The sequence below is a fragment of the Dendropsophus ebraccatus genome, chromosome 13 (assembly GCF_027789765.1).
Source record: "Dendropsophus ebraccatus isolate aDenEbr1 chromosome 13, aDenEbr1.pat, whole genome shotgun sequence".
Classification (NCBI taxonomy): domain Eukaryota; kingdom Metazoa; phylum Chordata; class Amphibia; order Anura; family Hylidae; genus Dendropsophus; species Dendropsophus ebraccatus.
This window is the reverse complement of record NC_091466.1, coordinates 23296177-23313382: the sequence shown is the minus strand read 5'-3', so window position 1 is coordinate 23313382 and position 17206 is coordinate 23296177. Positions and strand designations below refer to the sequence as shown.

Here is a 17206-nt window from a genome sequence, read left to right as displayed (position 1 = left end):
TATGTTGGCGGCATTTATTAAACGATCTTTAATTTTTTTTAGACAATAGGAAGCTTAAAACATTAGCAGCAAATTTCCAAATTTTCAGTAAAATTTCAAAATCAGATATTTTTAGGGACCTGTTCAGGTGTCAAGTGTATTTGAGGGGCCTGTATGTTAGAAAGCCCCACAAAGCACCCCATTTCAGAAACTGCACCCCCCACACTCTGCAAAAGCATATCCAGAAAGTGTTTTAACCCTTTAGGGGAGTCACAGAAATAAAAGCTAAGTGTGTAAGAAATTTGAAAATTTTAATTTTCTGTGCAGAGATTTTATTGTAATCCAATATTTTTCATAATTATAAACCTATTACCAGAGAAATGCACCCCAATAATTATTGCCCCGTTTCTGCAGTTTATAGAAATACCCCATATGTGGCCCTATTGCGCTATTTGACGCAACCACAAGCCTCAGATACAAAGGAGCGCCTAGTGAATTTCAACGCCTCCGTTATATTTGGTCATTTCTGACTGTACCACTTCAGGTTGGCAGAGGCTCTGGGGTGCCAAAACCTAAAAAACACCCCTAAAGGGACACCATTTAGAAAACTACACCCCTCAAGGAATGTAACAAGGGGTGCGGTGAGCATTTGGACCCCACAGGTGCTTCACAGATTTTCCGAACAATATGGCGTGAAAAAAGAAAAATTTATTTTTTACACTAAAATGTTGTTCTAGCCTTCAATTTTTCATTTTCTTAAAGGGATAAGAGGAAAAAAAAGACACAAAATGTGTAGCGCAGTTTCTCCCGAGTACGGAAATACCCCACATGTGGCGATAAAGTGCCAAGGGGGCGCAGGACGAGCCTCCAAAGGGAAGGAGCGCCAATTGGCTTTTGGAAGCTGAATTTCACTGGAAAGGATTTCAAGGGCCATGTCGCATTTACAGAGCCCTCGTGCTGCCAAGACACTGGAAACCCCCCACAAGTGACCCCATTCTGGAAACTACACCCCTCAAGGAATCTAACAAGGGGCACAGTGAGCATATGGACCCCACTGGTGACGGGCACAAATGTGGAACAATGTGACGTAAAAGTAAAAAATTTCATTTTTTCACTTTCATGGCACAAATGTGCCCGTCATCAAGGGGTCCATATCCTCACTGCACCCCTTGTTAGATTCCTTGAGGGGTGCAGTTTCCAGAATGGGGTCACTTGTGGGGGGTTTCCAGTGTTTTGGCAGCACGAGGGCTCTGTAAATGCGACATGGCGTTCATCATCCATTCTAGCCAAATCCAACCTCCAAAATCCAAATGGCGCTCCTTCCCTTTGGAGGCTTGCCCTGCGCCCACATGGCGCTTTATGTCCACATGTGGGGTATTTACGGACTCGGGGGAAATTGCTCTACACATATTGTGTGTTTTTTTTCTCTTTTAACCCCTTGTGAAAATGATAAATTCAAGGCTAAACCAACATTATAGTGTAAAAAATGTAATATTTCATTTTCACGCCATATTGTTCCACATTTGTGCCCGTCACCAGTGGGGTCCATATGCTCACTACACCCCTTGTTACATTCCTTGAGGGGTGTAGTTTCCATAATGGGGTCACTTGTGGGGGGGTTCAACTGTCTTGGCAACACAGAGGCCTTTTGAATGCAACATGGCCCCTTAAAATCCATTCCATCCAAATCCAGCCTTCAAAAACGAAATGGCGCTCCTTCCCTTCGGAGGCTTACCCTGCACCCGAATGGCGCTTTATGTACAGAAGTGGGGTATTTCCGTACTCAGGGGAAATTGCTCTACACATTTAGTGGTGTTTTTTTTATCATTTAGCCCCTTGTGAAAATGAAAAAATCATGACAAGATTAATGATTTAGAGTAAAAGTTTTACAAAAATTACACTAAATGTTGGTCTAGCCTTGATTTTTTCCATTTCCACAAGGGGTTAAAAAAGAAAATTAACACAAAACGTGTAGGGTAGTTTCCCCTGATTACGAAAATACCCCATATGTGGGCATAATGTGCCATATGGGCACAGGGCAAGCCACCAAAGGGACAGAGCGCCATTTAGAGGCTGGAATGGAGGATGGAGGCCATGTCGCAATTACAAAGCTCCTGTGCTGCCAGGACAGTAGAAACTCCCCGACAAGTGACCCCATTCTGGGAACTACACCCCATAAGGAATCTAACAAGGGGTGCAGTGAGCATATGGACCCCACTGGTGACAGGCACTTACGTAGAACATGTGCCGAGAAAATAAAAAATACCATTTTTTTCATTTTCACGTCCCAAATGTGGCCGTCACTTGGGGGCCATATCCCCTCTGCCCCCCTTGTTAGATTCCTTATCGGATGTAGTTTCCAGAATGGGGTCACTTGTGGGGGGTTTCTACTGTCCTGGCCGCACAGAGGCTTTGTAATTGCATCATGGCATCCTCTAATGGGAATGGCGGCCATACCTATTTAGCTGGGAAAAAGGGACAATTCTAATTTATTTGGGGGTATTAGGCCAATTATTAGTTTATAAGGTTGGAAATGACAGGTGTCCATCAAATTCAACCTGTGTTGATCCAGAGGAAGGCAAAAACCCCTCGTGAGGCAGACGACAGTAGCCTCATCAATGGGAAAAATTCCTTCCCGACTCCATAATGGCGATCAGAATAATCCCCGGACCAACGTGACCCCTGAAATAGGAATAAGGGACAGAATTTAGATAATGTAGAACCCCAGTGACGTGTGGTGCGCCTTGAAGCGATCCAATATGCAGAGGCCGGGGGGATCAGGACAGACGTCACACTGGAAAATGATGTACTTCCTGATCCCCCTGTTACCCCACACTCTGCACTTCTTCTGGGGTCTCCCGTTCTCCAGTGTGGGGGACGTCACCTGGAAAATGTTGTCCTGGTGCGATACGGGGTCCCTCATATCCAGAAGCGCTGGGTCCGCTCCATGGCTGCTAAATATTAGGGCGCTATTACTACTTCTGATATGTTCGGATCGTGCCGCAAGCTACAGTAGCTCGGGCAGCGAGGGACCGGAAGAGGGGGTGCTGGTATAAATGTTATCCCCGTACAGGTGGTGGTAACCTTTATCCAGCAGTGGGAAGATCAGTTCCCGGACGATCTTCCCACTTGTTCCAAGGATGGGGGGGGAGGGGGCATCTGGGGGCTGCATTCGGGTGTCCCTTCCTACATACACTCTAAGGGTACGTGCACACTGCGGAATCGCGACAGATAACCCTTCGTGCATTCCGCAGTTGGCACCCGCCGGCGGACTGATGCAGGCGCACGTCTCCGTCCGTGTCATAGACTCCATTCTATGCACGGGCGGATTCCGCTCTCCGTCCAACGTGTTCATTCTTTGGATGGACGACGGAATCCGCCCGTGCATAACATGGAGTCTATGACACGGATGGAGACGCGCGCCTCCATCAGTCCGCCGGCGGGTGCCAGCTGCGGAATGCACAAAGGGTTATCCTTCGCCATTCCGCAGTGTGCATGTACCCTAAATCTGTAAGTGTACCCAGAGGTACTCTCACAGAGTTTGTAGAATTTCACACCATACCGTCATCTCTTATTGGGACGGTACTGGTGGAAAAGACGTGTCTGGGGGGCAGCGTACGCTACCCTACCCCCAGACACGTCACTGGATGATGAGGATGAATGGAGGAAAGAACGATCCCCCCCATTCATCCTTACTGGCTGTTTCGGTGTCGGAGGCAATAATAACGTATCCCTCTGACACCGAAAACACCCTGGGGGCCATCTTTATATGGGGACTAGTATATGGGGTATGTAGTGGTGTAGTGTCAAACTTTATTCAATGTAGTGTGGTGTAATGTAGTGTTTTTTACGTGTTTTTTTTACAGTAAGTATAAAAAAAATCTACGCCAACAAAGGAGTTGCTGATAAATGCCGCACTTATGTGCGGCACTTATAAGCAGACCGTGGCAGTAGAATATAGAAAAAAAACACCCTACGCCAAAAAGGAGGAGTTGCTGATTAGCAGCGCACTTTCGTGCGATGCTAATCAACACTGAGCGGCGATAGGGTGCGGAAAATAGAAAAAAAAAATTGGGGAAAAAAAAAACACTTTTTCTATATTCTGAATATCCCTGTAGCTGCTGATAAGTGTATTACACATATCAGCCGCTAGGGGGCAGCAGAGCGCAAAATCCGGAAAATGACGAGGCTGGAGCCGAAAATAGCCGAAAGAAGACGACGAGGACCGCCGGAAAGACCCGAAGACCGAGCGGAATGACGGAGGACGCCGCGAACCCGGAAGCCGCCGATCAGGAGCCCGGGACAGGTGAGTAATGTACAAATACCTGCTCTGGACCCCTCGGCTACCTAGCTGAGGGGTCCAGGGCAGGTATTTACTATTTTGTGGGACTCTGATCGCCGTGCCACCGGCCCGATCGCCGTGAACGGCCGGCCGGCCGTTCACGGCGATCGGTCCGGTGGCACGGCGATCAACATTACTTTTTACAGTAATGGCGGTCGGTGCCGTCCTCGGACAGCATCGACCGCCATTTTTTTCCGGGTCATCGGGTCACCGATGACCCGGAAAGGTTCCGATCGCCGCTATTGGCTGATCTGAATTGATCAGCCTATAGCAGCGATCGTAAGCACGGGGGGTGTTAACCACCCCCCGTGCCGAGAAGCTATGATGGCCTGCTATGATTTATAGCAGGCCATCTTCCCCGACCGCTGTGTGTGAACACGCAGCGATCGGGGAAACATCGGGCGTAAATTTACGCCCTGATGCGCTAAGTACCAGGGCGCCAGGGCGTAAGTTTACGCCCGATGTCGTTAAGGGGTTAAGGCTGGGTTAACACTGCGTATATTTCAGTCAGTATTGTGGTCCTCATATTGCAACCAAAACCAGGAGTGGATTAAAAACACAGTAAGGATCTGTTCACACAATGGTGAAATTGAGTGGATGGCCGCCATATAACAGTAAATAACTGACATTATTTTAATATAACGGCCGTTGTTTTAAAATAACAGCAAATATTTGCCATTAAATGGCGGCCATCCACTCAATTTCAACATTGTGTGAACAGATCCTCTCTGTGTTTTTAATCCACTCCTGGTTTAGGTTGCAATATGAGGACCACAAAACTGACTGAAATATACGTAGTTTGAACCCAGCCTAAAATAGTTGCACACATTAGACTCCTTAGTAAATGTCCCCCAGTGTGTCTGTAGTGCACGAGCCAAGTGACACTTTCACATTGGAATGAGAGATTTCTTAAAGATTTGAACTCGGAAGTTCCTCAATTCCCCTGAGATTCTTACACAAAAGGGGGAATTTATCAAATACTAGAAAATGTACCCGGCGCTGCCCGGGTATAAAGTGTCAGTGTGTATAGGGGGTCCTGTATACCTGTACTATAGAGTTGGTGGAGGTTTTGTATACCTGAAGTATATAGTTTGGGGGTCCTGTATACCTGTAGTGTATAGTTTGAGGGTCCTGTATACCTGTAGTATATAGTTGGTGGGGTTCCTGTATACCTGTAGTGTATAGTTTTGGGGTCCTGAATACCTGTAGTGTATAGTTTGGGGTTCTGTATACCTGTAGTATTGAGTTGGTGGAGGTGCTGTGGCAGTGTTATCCAGTCACAGTATGGTAGTATTGGTCAGGTCTGGTATGGCAGTGTTATCCAGTCACAGTATGGCGGTATTGGTCAGGTCTGGTATGGCAGTGTTATCCAGTCACAGTATGGCGGTATTGGTCAGGTCTGGTATGACAGATTCATCCAGTCACAGTATGGCGGTATTGGTAAGGTCTGGGATAGCGGTGTTATCCAGTCACAGTATGGTGGTAATGGTCAGGTCTTGTATGGCGGTGTTATCCAGTAACAGTGTGTCGGTATTGGTCAGGTCTGGTGTGGTGATGTTATCAAGTCACAGTATGGCGGTATTGGTCAGGTCTGGTATAGCAGTGTTATCCAGTCACAGTGTGGCCGTATTGGTCAAGTCTGGTATGGCAGTGTTATCCAGTCACAGTATGGTGGTATTGATCAGGTCTGGTATGTCAGTGTTATCCAGTTATAGTATGGTGGTATTGGTCAGGTCTGGTGTGGCGGTGTTACCCAGTCACAGTATGGCGGTATTGGTCAGGTCTGGTATGGCGGTGTTATCCAGTCACAGTATGGCGGTATTGGTCAGGTCTGGTGTGGCAGTGTTATCCAGTCACAGTATGGCGGTATTGGTCAGGTCTGGTATGGCGGTGTTATCCAGTCACAGGATGGCGGTATTGGTCAGGCTTGGTGTGGCGGTGTTAAATGTGATGTCTGGAGCTATTACATACCAATCCTGATGCTAATTGGTGAGTGAGGATGGGGTGTCCTCAGGTTTAGCACTTAGGGCAGCAGCAGCAGCTGGTAATACTGCCCTGTATACATGTACTGTATAGTAGGAGTAGGGGGTCCTGTATACCTGTAATGTCCTGTATACATGTACTGTATAGATGGAGTTGGGGGTCCTGTATACATGTACTGTATAGATGGAGTAGGGAGTCCTGTATACATGTACTGTATAGATGGAGTAGGGGGCCCTGTATACATGTACTGTATAGATGGAGTAGGGGGTCCTGTATACATGTACAGCATAGATGGAGTAGGGGGTCCAGTATACATGTACTGTATAGATGGAGTTGGGGGTCCTGTATACATGTACTGTATAGATGGAGTAGGGAGTCCTGTATACATGTACTGTATAGATGGAGTAGGGGGCCCTGTATACATGTACTGTATAGATGGAGTAGGGGATCCTGTATACATGTACTGTATAGATGGAGTAGGGGGTCCTGTATTCATGTACTGTATAGATGGAGTAGGGGGTCCTGTATACATGTACTGTATAGATGGAGTAGGGGGTCCTGTATACATGTACTGTATAGATGGAGTAGGGGGCCCTGTATACATGTACTGTATAGATGGGGTAGGGGGTCCTGTATACATGTACTGTATAGATGGAGTAGGGGGTCCCGTATACATGTACTGTATAGATGGAGTAGGGGGTCCTGTATACATGTACTGTATAGATGGAGTAGGGGATCCTGTATACATGTACTGTATAGATGGAGTAGGGGGTCCTGTATTCATGTACTGTATAGATGGAGTATGGGGTCCTGTATACATGTCCTGTATAGATGGAGTAGGGGGTCCTGTATACATGTACTGTATAGATGGAGTAGGGGGTCCTGTATACATGTACTGTATAGATGGAGTAGGGGGTCCTGTATACATGTACTGTATAGATGGAGTAGGGGGTCCTGTATACATGTACTGTATAGATGGAGTAGCGGGTCTACCAGTTATTTCTGTGGATCTATTGTGAGGCAGCTTCCCTAGCAACCACAACTCCCTGTGAAAGTTAAAGTAGTAATCCTATTGGTTGCTAAGGCTCTCAACTGCCGTTTTCTCTGGGCAGCTGCAGCTATTTATGTGTGTGCAGTGTGGAGATTTTCCAATTCATCTCTATGGGGCGCCGCTCTTCCCCCTCCCCCTCCCCTCCTGTACATCTGGCGGGGACGGGACCTTCGCTAAAACCTTCCCGGGCACCCAATGTATCTGTGTGCCAAATTTGGGGTCAAACGGTTCAGGCGTTTGGAAGTCTATATGGGACAGACAGACAGACAGACTTTAATTTTTATGATATAGATGGTGTAAAGTGAAACTGGATCAGATTCCACCTTTCATTTTCCAAAGAGTCTGTGAGGAATGAAAAGTGGAATCTGATGGCAACTGAGCCAGTTTCACTTTACACTGTGGGACAGATTTATCAAACATGATGTAAAGTGAAACTGGCTCAGTTGCCCCTAGCAACCAATCAGATTCCACCTTTCATTTTCCAAAGAATCTGTGAGGGATGAAAAGTGGAATCTGATTGGTTGCTAGGGGCAACGGAGCCAGTTTCACTGTACACCATGTTTGATAAATCTCCCCCCATGTTTATAAATCTCCCCCAAAGTATGTATAGGAGCAGGGCCCCTATCTCTTCCTCTGTACACTACACTAGGTGCAGAACACCATCCCAGCCAATGTAGTGTGTGGAAGTCACAATGCATACAACATCACTGCTCTTTCCTAGGCTGCTTAGTTTACAAGATGAGGGACGAAGTCCAGATTCAAACTAATTTTCTGTGAAATTTAGTCTGAATCCAATTTGTCATGAATCTCTTATTGTATGTTACTGATCTGAATGGCAAGCCTTCCTCCTATTACACTGAAAAGCGGGGAGTGACTTATAATTTCCCCACTCAAATGAATGGGCCTCTCTTTCAGGCAGCCCAATGATCTGACACTGGTCTGGTTTACTAAAGGAGAAGTAGATACTTCCAGCAATATATCTGTCCTAAGATAATAGGTAAATTGAATAATATGACTGGACTAGATGGAGCAGGGGGTCCGTTTCTACTGAAAATATTCTATGTTTTCAAAGGTCTATTACATTTATAGAACAACTTAAATTCAGTTGAATAAAAGGTCCATCTAACAGCTTAACAGGAAACAGATCACTGATCTCAGGGAGACCAGCCAAAGATAACACTGTCGGCTGCTGGCTAAAGCGCTCAATACAGTGAAATCCTAGGTGCATTGCCCCCTGGAATATTTTATCCAGAAGGACGAACCTAACCAAGAGATGGCTCCTGAAGGGAAACCACCAAAACCACCATATTAAGTGGGCCTATAAGTCAATGTAATGACAAGGGAAAAACCAAGGCCAGGTATCCATCCACAGAAAGCTTTCGAGGTATTGACCCTTATCAGTGGGAGCAGGATACGGGAAACAGATCACTGATCTCAGGGAGACCAGCAAAAGATAACAATGCACCTAGGATTTTACTGTATTGAGTGCTTTAGCCGGCAGCCAACAGTGTTATCTTTGGCTGCTCTCCCTGAGATCAGTGATCTGTTTCTCTTATGGCTCTACTAGGCATTGCTCCCACCTAGCCAGAATCCTGCCCCACACTGATGAGGCGCAACACCTGAAACAGCTGTCTGTGAATGGATACCTGGCCTTGGTTTTTCCCTTAAATAAACAACACAAAGGACAGGGAAAGGTAGGGTATAAAGTCAAGTACACAGTCAAGTACAATATAACAGCAATCAACGTACATGTACAACTATAGGTCATACCAACACAAATACCAAGTCCCTGTGTAGCAGATAGAAAAAATAGTGTGTGTGTGTATATATATATATATATATATATATATATATATATATATGTGTGTATATATAGGTATCTGCTACACAGGGACGTGGTATTTGTTTTGGTATGACCTATAGTTGTACATGCATTGATTGCTGTAATATTACATTTTTACATCTCTCCTTTACATTTTACCCCCCCCCCCCCCCCCGCCTTCTTGGACATTTTGGGCCTGTTGTCTGTAGAAGTGCAGTTTACCTGTATTGTAGGTGCTGCCGTCTCTTTTTGGATTTTAGATGTTATCTGCTGTATGGCCCGTTGTAATAAAGCTATATATGTCATGATGGTGCCTGAAAAGGCATCAGTGCCACCCTCTGCGGCGAAGACTTGTCCTCTGTGCCAAAGACTGCGCTTTTGGCCTTAAGTCCGTTCCTGGTTTTATTATGTTCTTTGCTATTGTCTTTGGTGATCCGGTCCATATTTCTTAGTTCTCCCTACACTTACCTTGCTATGGCTTTCTCACTAATTTTCTCTGCTGTGTTCTGATGGACAGGTCTCTTTACCTCTGGCTTTCTGTGTTTCTCCTGCCTAAACCTATGAGCTTTGTGTCCGGGACTTGGTCTCCCTTATAGCTGTCTCTCTCCCTTCAGTCTTTGATAGCTTTGTCCAGCTTGTCTGCTCAGCTAGATCCAGCCTTTTGCCTTTCAGTCTGTATTCCTGGTTTCCTGATCCTGGCTTGTTTCTTACCAGTGTTTGTCTTTTGGTTCTCTGTCTCGCTTTGTCCTCGGTATAGCTTGCTTAGTCCTCAGTTCATCCTGCTTCTTTCTCTTTTGATTCTCCGTTTACCTTGTAGCTTCCTCCATTTGTTTGGTCCTCTGTTCCTTGCTGCCTTCTAGGTTCTTACCTCTGCCTCTTTGGTTATTTAGTCTTGTCTGCTGTTATTGTTCTACATTGCTCCTTCCTATATACCTGTTGGCTTTTATTTTGTGCCTTGCTGCATTCTTGGTCCTGTCCTTCTGTGTGTCTTCCTGACCTTGCCTTGTCTACTGTCATTGTATCTTGTTTGTCCGTACTGTGTCTTGTCTGTGTTTTGCACTTATTTGAGTTCAGGGACTGACGCCCAGTTGCAGACGGTCAGTTAGGACCTGCACTACAAGTAGGTAGGGACAGCGTGGGGGGTGTTAGCCATAGGGCCCGCTTGTCCTGTGTCTCTGTTCCCTGGGGCCCTGACAATATTATTGTGCATTATATATCCCTGGTGTGCGTTTGGCTTTATACCCTATCTTTCCCTGTCCTTTGTGTTGTTCACTTATGTACTTCATGTTAGGGTTGTCAGCTGCACCCACCACTATGATCATCATATTTATTTCTAGTGGTGCCCACCTAATTTCTTATTTTTGGTTTTTCCCTTGCTTGTTAAGATCTGAATCTGTATACAGTATAGTGTTTAGTTTCTGATGTTCTCACCTATGTTTTCCAGTCTTCATCGTGTTGAGAAGTCTACATAGTCCTCAATAGTTTCTTACAGCCCTGTTTCTCCCTGAAGATGGAAGAGGGTAACAAGACTTCCGTGAAAGAATTTATTCTCCTGTCATTTTCTGACCTCAATGACTTCCAGATCCTATTTTTTATTGTTATATTAGTCATGTATCTGGTATGTGTCTTTGGAAATCTTGTGACTATAATCTTAGCCAGAACACTGTCTTCCTTGCAGTTACCAATGTATTTTTTTATTAGTGTGTTTTCCGCCTTAGAAATTTTGTTTGTGTGTGTTACTATTCCTAAACTTTTAGTCAACCTCATTGTAGACGAGAAGTATATTTCCTTCGCTGGCTGCTTTACACAACTCTTTATGTACAGTTCTTTTGGAGCAACCGAATGTTGTCTACTTGCTGTCATGGCTTTTGATCGAGACTTGGCCGTCAACACCCCACTACACTATAGAAACATTATGACCGAAGAACTCTGTGTCGAGTTGGCCGTCATTCCATGGTTCTTTGGATCTGGCATGGGTTTGATCCCAACTATGTTCATGCTCAACTTAGACTATTGTGGCCCCAATATCATAAACCATTTCTTTTGTGACTTGGCTCCATTACAAAATTTATCCTGTTCCGATGCATTAAGCAGTCAGCTAACCACGAGTATTGTCGCAGCATTTGGCTGTGTTGGTCCCTTCATCTTTATTATGGTTTTTTACTTCCATATTGTTTACGCAGTCTCAAAAATTCGATCTGTGGAAGGCAAAACAAAATCTTTTTCTACATGTTCCTCACATCTTATTGTTACCAGTCTCTTTTATGGCACTGTCATTATTGTATATATTAGGCCTCGAAGCAGCCAACATGATAAATATTTGGCCCTTATATACACAGTAGTAGTTCCGTTCTTGAACCCATTCATTTATGCTTTGAGGAACAAAGAGATTAAGTTAGCTTTAACAAATATATGTCATCACTCATTTTATCAATGGTCACCATGATCAAGAGAACTTCAAGAACATTAAAACACATATCTGAGAGAGGCTTAATTTTGGATTGATCTTATAATTACTAGAGATGAGCGTGCATGCTCGTCCAAGCCTGGTACTCGCTTGAGTATTAGGGTACTCGATGGTGCTTGTTACTCGGACCAGATACTCACGTTCTTTTTTCTAATCTGCTATTATTTTCTCATTTTAGTACATTATTTGGGGCAGCCATATAACCCGACACTGCTGTTTACAGCATTTAGGGATATTCTTTACAGCAAACCCCGTGGACATATAGACCAATAGACTAGAGGGGATCCTATTGACCTCTATGGGATAGTTTTTAAAGGGAATCTATCAGCTGCAATTCATGTTCCAAAATGCTGACACTGTTCGATAGCTGTTAGGTCAAGGAGACCTAATGATACCTTTCATGTATTTGTCTGTGCTTCCAGAATGTAGAAAAATGCTTTTATTCTAAAGTAAAAAGAGCCAAAGAGGCTGAGCTCCTGAAGTGCTACAAGCTGTAACACTCCCTTTCTCCCACTACCATACCTAACCCTGCTTGGGTTCTGCTTGCAGGTGTCAATTAAGCATAGAAGGGGAAAGAGCAGAGGAGACATTCCATCTTGCAGCTATTCAGGAGCTTAGAAAAGGCTCTTTGACTCTTTATTCCAGAGAATAAAAGCATTTTCTATGTTGTGGAAGGATATACACATATATGAAAAGTACCATGTGCCTCCTTGACATAACAGCTATCTTACAGTATCAGCAGTTTGGAACATGAAATGCAGCCAACAGATTCCCTTTAAGCATGTTCTGTGATCTGTGTGGAAGTTATTGTGAATGGAGGAGTTGAGCTGATTCCATCTGATTAGAGTCACTGTGCACTGTAATTCAGCCTGTGATAAGGAGTAGATTTCTGTAAAGTTTTTTCTACAAACTCGTAGGTGTCAGCTTATTATTAGGCTTGGTGGCCAGGATGAAAATGACAAATTTTTTTTTTACAATGGTGTAAAATGGAGTAAAAAAAACAACAACAAAAAAATCACACACTGTCAGGAACTTACCTCACCAGGTTCCTGCGACGTCCTCTTCTTGCTCAGCTCTGGCGGCCGGCTCGGGAGCGCTCTGTCGCTCCGCCCGCCGGAGCCGAATGACGTCATGGAGACCCGACGGCGTCCCTGACAACCAGAGACGCCGCGGTCACGTGACTGTCAGTCGGCCGGCAGGCTGAGTGACGGATCTCTCAGCCTGCAGTACCGCAGCTGTGGCAGGGCTGGATTCAGGAGGCCGGACCAATCAGCTTTTGGTCCGGGCTCCTGATCCAGTATAAGTAAAAGTCAGAGCCAGCTGGTAATTGCTGGCTATTAGTTCACTCTGATCCCAGCTCCCCCTGTCCTATTCCTGCGAACCCCGTCCTAATTCCTTCTGCCTGACTTACTCGTGTTCTGACCTCCGCCTGACTTTTGACTATCCCTTGTGTTACTGACTTTGTACTGCATTGACTGTGGTTTGACTCGGCTTGTTCCACTATTCTATATTGTGTTTTGTCTGTCCGTATTGTTCTGTGTTTCACTTACGCAGTGTAGGGAACGTCTTCGTGGTTGTCCGCGACCGTTTAGGGTCGACCGAGGCACTTAGGTAGGGTCAGTGGGTGGGTTCAGATCCAGGGCCCACTGTCTCTGTCCTGTCTGTGTCACCTGATCCTGACACACACACACAAAAAAAATCTTAGAACATATGTTTAACATAAAAACTTGATTCAAACAAAAGGTAAATTTTCTGATGACACATTCCCTTTAAGATTTTTATGATAAAGACAGGTTTTATTATTTTACACGTTTACATTGTTAGTAATGTGCATTACCTTTGTAGGTTTTACTAGATGTAGTTAGAGTCATCTGCAATTTGCTTAATTGACAATAAAGATATTCCCTTAGCGTCAATAATGGTCTATCGGAGGATTTATATCTAAGGAAATATCAGACTATATAAATGCCGATGTACCTGAAACTATTTTGATTTGATCTACAGAGGATGCATCTCCGCCTTTTATTTAGTGGAAAAACTATGAACATTGATGTATTCACTTGCCACAAAGTGACCCTTAGAAACATAAAAGATTGTTGGCCACTTGGTCCATCTAAACCCCCTTATATTATTTCCCTTCTTACTATTTCAAGATAGATATACTGTACGTTTATCCCAGGCAGGTTTGCATTCACCTCCTGGAGATTTACCAACCACATCTGCTGGAAGTTTGTTCCAAGTATCTACTACTCTTTCAGTAAACCTTTACATGGAATCAACAGAACAAATATTTGAGTAACAAAAGTAATTAATCCCTCCATTGTTTTAATATGTACAAAATTATTTACAAGAATATTGTGAAGCTGCCTACATTACCTTGTACTAATTCTTTATACGGTGATGATTTTTTCATAACGGTGTTTCAGTAAAGTAGGGACATGTAAGTAATACAGGGGTGGGTACTTACCTGGTGATCTTGATAGTAAATTGTGCTTGTGATGTTAGTACAACACGGCTGAAACAAATTGCACACTACTACTACTACTACTACTGGATAGTATGAACCTGCTAAGTACATGAATCTCTAAAAGAAACTGGATCACTGTAAAAATAAGATGGCAGACATTGGCCAGGGGTTATGGGAACTGGTAAGAGGAAAAAAACACTAAGGGAGAGGTTTATTAATCATTCACCCATGGCATAAACCACAGAGAAAGCACAGATTGCCTTCTCCCTGTCATATGCCTCCTTTAACCCCCACTTGCCTGATGGGCAGGCAAAGGGGCACGTCAAAGCAGGGAGGAGGCATGGCCGAATTTATCAAGCTTAACAATTGCTATGCCTGCTGCAGGGACTTTAGCACAATGCCTGCCTCTTAGTAAATACAGCTGAAAGAAAGGGGGCAGAGCTTTATTTAACGTTTCAATATATATATTTTTTTTTTATTAAGGAAGCTTTTTCAAATTTTCAACAGACATAGGTATACATGGATGTATAAATAAAGATAATAGTAAAGCAATAATACAGGTCAGAGATAGAATAGCATGCAAGTCGCATGTCTAAATAAAAATGCTGTAGTCGTTACATAAAATCACTAGGAAACGAGAAAGCATAATATGTTAATGGTCGACCAGAGGAGGCAGGACATGAAAACACAGACATACATGGACAAACAACAAAAGTGGGATCCATATTGTAGGGAATAATAAACCGATAGGGAAGCAGACTCCGAGAGGACGGTGTAGGCAACAGTGTTAACAGATAAGTAGGAACTACGGGGCTAAAAAAGGATCCATCCAACAACATAAGACAAAAAGTAAGCAACAATAGGAAAACACAGATAAGGAAGTTTGAGGAAACACACTCTAAACAGAACTTCATTGGCCAGCAAGCTATACATAAATGCATAGGTAAGTAGTAGTCGGTAACAGTAAAAATTCCGCTTGCGAAGGTGCTAACATATAGGTGCAACCAATTAGGAGGCTACTTGCAGAACATGACATAAAATGGCGTAAGACAGAATAGCTAAAGGATATAAAATATGAGCTGGACCAACGAGTCATATAAATTACAGAGCTTTATTTCAGACTGGCGTATGATGCACCAATCTTTATAAATTTCCCCCTTTTGCTGCCATATTAATCAGATTTCTGAAAACACAAATTTAGGTTAAAAACTCCTTCAAATGTACTTATTTCACTCAAATGCTGCTGGAGCAGGTAAAATAGAAAAAAGTCATACTTAGCTGACCCCAGTCCTCTGCTGGTTCCCCGCAGCTCCTGTTCCCTTCCTGTTGGTCTCCTTATCTTCTGTATTCTTCCTGCTTCCAAGACAATTGCGCATTTGTTCAGACAATTAGTGAGCCATATCAGTGTTCTGTCTTGTCCAGTGATTGGCTCATCTTCAGAAAGAAGATCAGATGGAGAAAATTGGGTGCTGCAGGGGAACAACAGGGGACCGAATGTAGGTAAGTATGACTTTTTTCTAAATTAATTCCACCCTGGCAGCATCTTTTTTTGTATGTCCCTTTAAGAGCAAAATGGGTGCCTTTAAGAGCGACCTGTGCCCCTTTAAGAGCGAAATGGGTCCATTTAAGAGCGACCTGGGTCCCTTTAAGAGCGACCTGGGTCCCTTTAAGAGCGAAATAGGTCCCTTTAAGAGCTAAATGGGTCCCTTTAAGAGCGACCTGGGTCCCTTTAAGAGCGACCTGGGTCCCTTTAAGAGCGACCTGGGTCCCTTTAAGAGCGACTTGGGTCCCTTTATGAGCAAAATGATTCCCTTTAGAGAGCGACCTGGGTCCCTTTAAGAGCGACCTGGGTCCCTTTAAGGGACCCAGGTCGCTCTTAAAGGGATCCAAGTCGCTCTTAAAGGGATCCATGTAGCTCTTAAAGGGACGGGACCCAAGTCACTCTTAAATGGACCCAAGTCGCTCTTAAAGGTATGGGACCCAAGTCACTCTTATTGGGACGGGACCCATGTCGCTCTTGAAGGAATGGGATCCAAGTTTCTCTTAAAGGGAAGTCACTGTTAAAGGGGCGCTCTTTTCAAGCACTATGTATTTTCCTGGAAATGCAAATCTAGTTGTCTCTGCTGTGTTCTGATGGACAGGTCTCTTTACCTCTGGCTTTCTGTGTTTCTCCGTATTGTTCTGTGTTTCACTTACGCAGTGTAGGGAACGTCTTCGTGGTTGTCCTCGACCGTTTAGGGTCGACCGAGGCACTTAGGTAGGGTCAGTGGGTGGGTTCAGATCCAGGGCCCACTGTCTCTGTCCTGTCTGTGTCACCTGATCCTGACACACACACACAAAAAAATCTTAGAACATATGTTTAACATAAAAACTTGATTCAAACAAAAGGTCAATTTCTGATGACACATTCCCTTTAAGATTTTTATGATAAAGACAGGTTTTATTATTTTACACGTTTACATTGTTAGTAATGTGCATTACCTTTGTAGGTTTTACTAGATGTAGTTAGAGTCATCTGCAATTTGCTTAATTGACAATAAAGATATTCCCTTAGCGTCAATAATGATCTATCAGAGGATTTATATCTAAGACAATATCAGACTATATAAATGCCGGTGTACCTGAAACTATTTTTATTTGATCTACAGAGGATGCATCTCCGCCTTTTCTTTAGTGGAAAAACTATGAACATTGATGTATTCACTTGCCACAGAGTGACCCTTAGAAACATAAAAGATTGTTGGCCACTTGGTCCATCTAAACCCCCGTATTTTATTTCCTTTCTTACTATTTTAGGATAGATATACTGTACGTTTATCCCAGACAGGTTTGCATTCACCTCTTGGAGATTTACCAACCACATCTGCTGGAAGTTTGTACCAAGTATCTACTACTCTTTCAGTAAACCTTTACATGGAATCAACAGAACAAATATTTGAGTAACAAAAGTAATTAATCCCTCCATTGTTTTAATATGTACAAAATTATTTACAAGAATATTGTGAAGCTGCCTACATTACCTTGTACTAATTCTTTATACGGTGATGATTTTTTCAAAACGGTGTTTCAGTAAAGTAGGGACATGTAAGTAATAC

At 43.8% G+C, this 17206-nt stretch overlaps 1 protein-coding gene across 1 annotated transcript; it reads left to right on the top strand.

The window, feature by feature from the left end:
- Positions 1-10687: 10687 nt before the first annotated feature.
- LOC138770516 (olfactory receptor 10C1-like) lies at positions 10688-11623 on the top strand. The gene has a single exon (XM_069949619.1). The coding sequence runs from the start codon at positions 10688-10690 to the stop codon at positions 11621-11623; it is 936 nt and encodes a 311-aa protein (XP_069805720.1).
- Positions 11624-17206: the final 5583 nt, after the last annotated feature.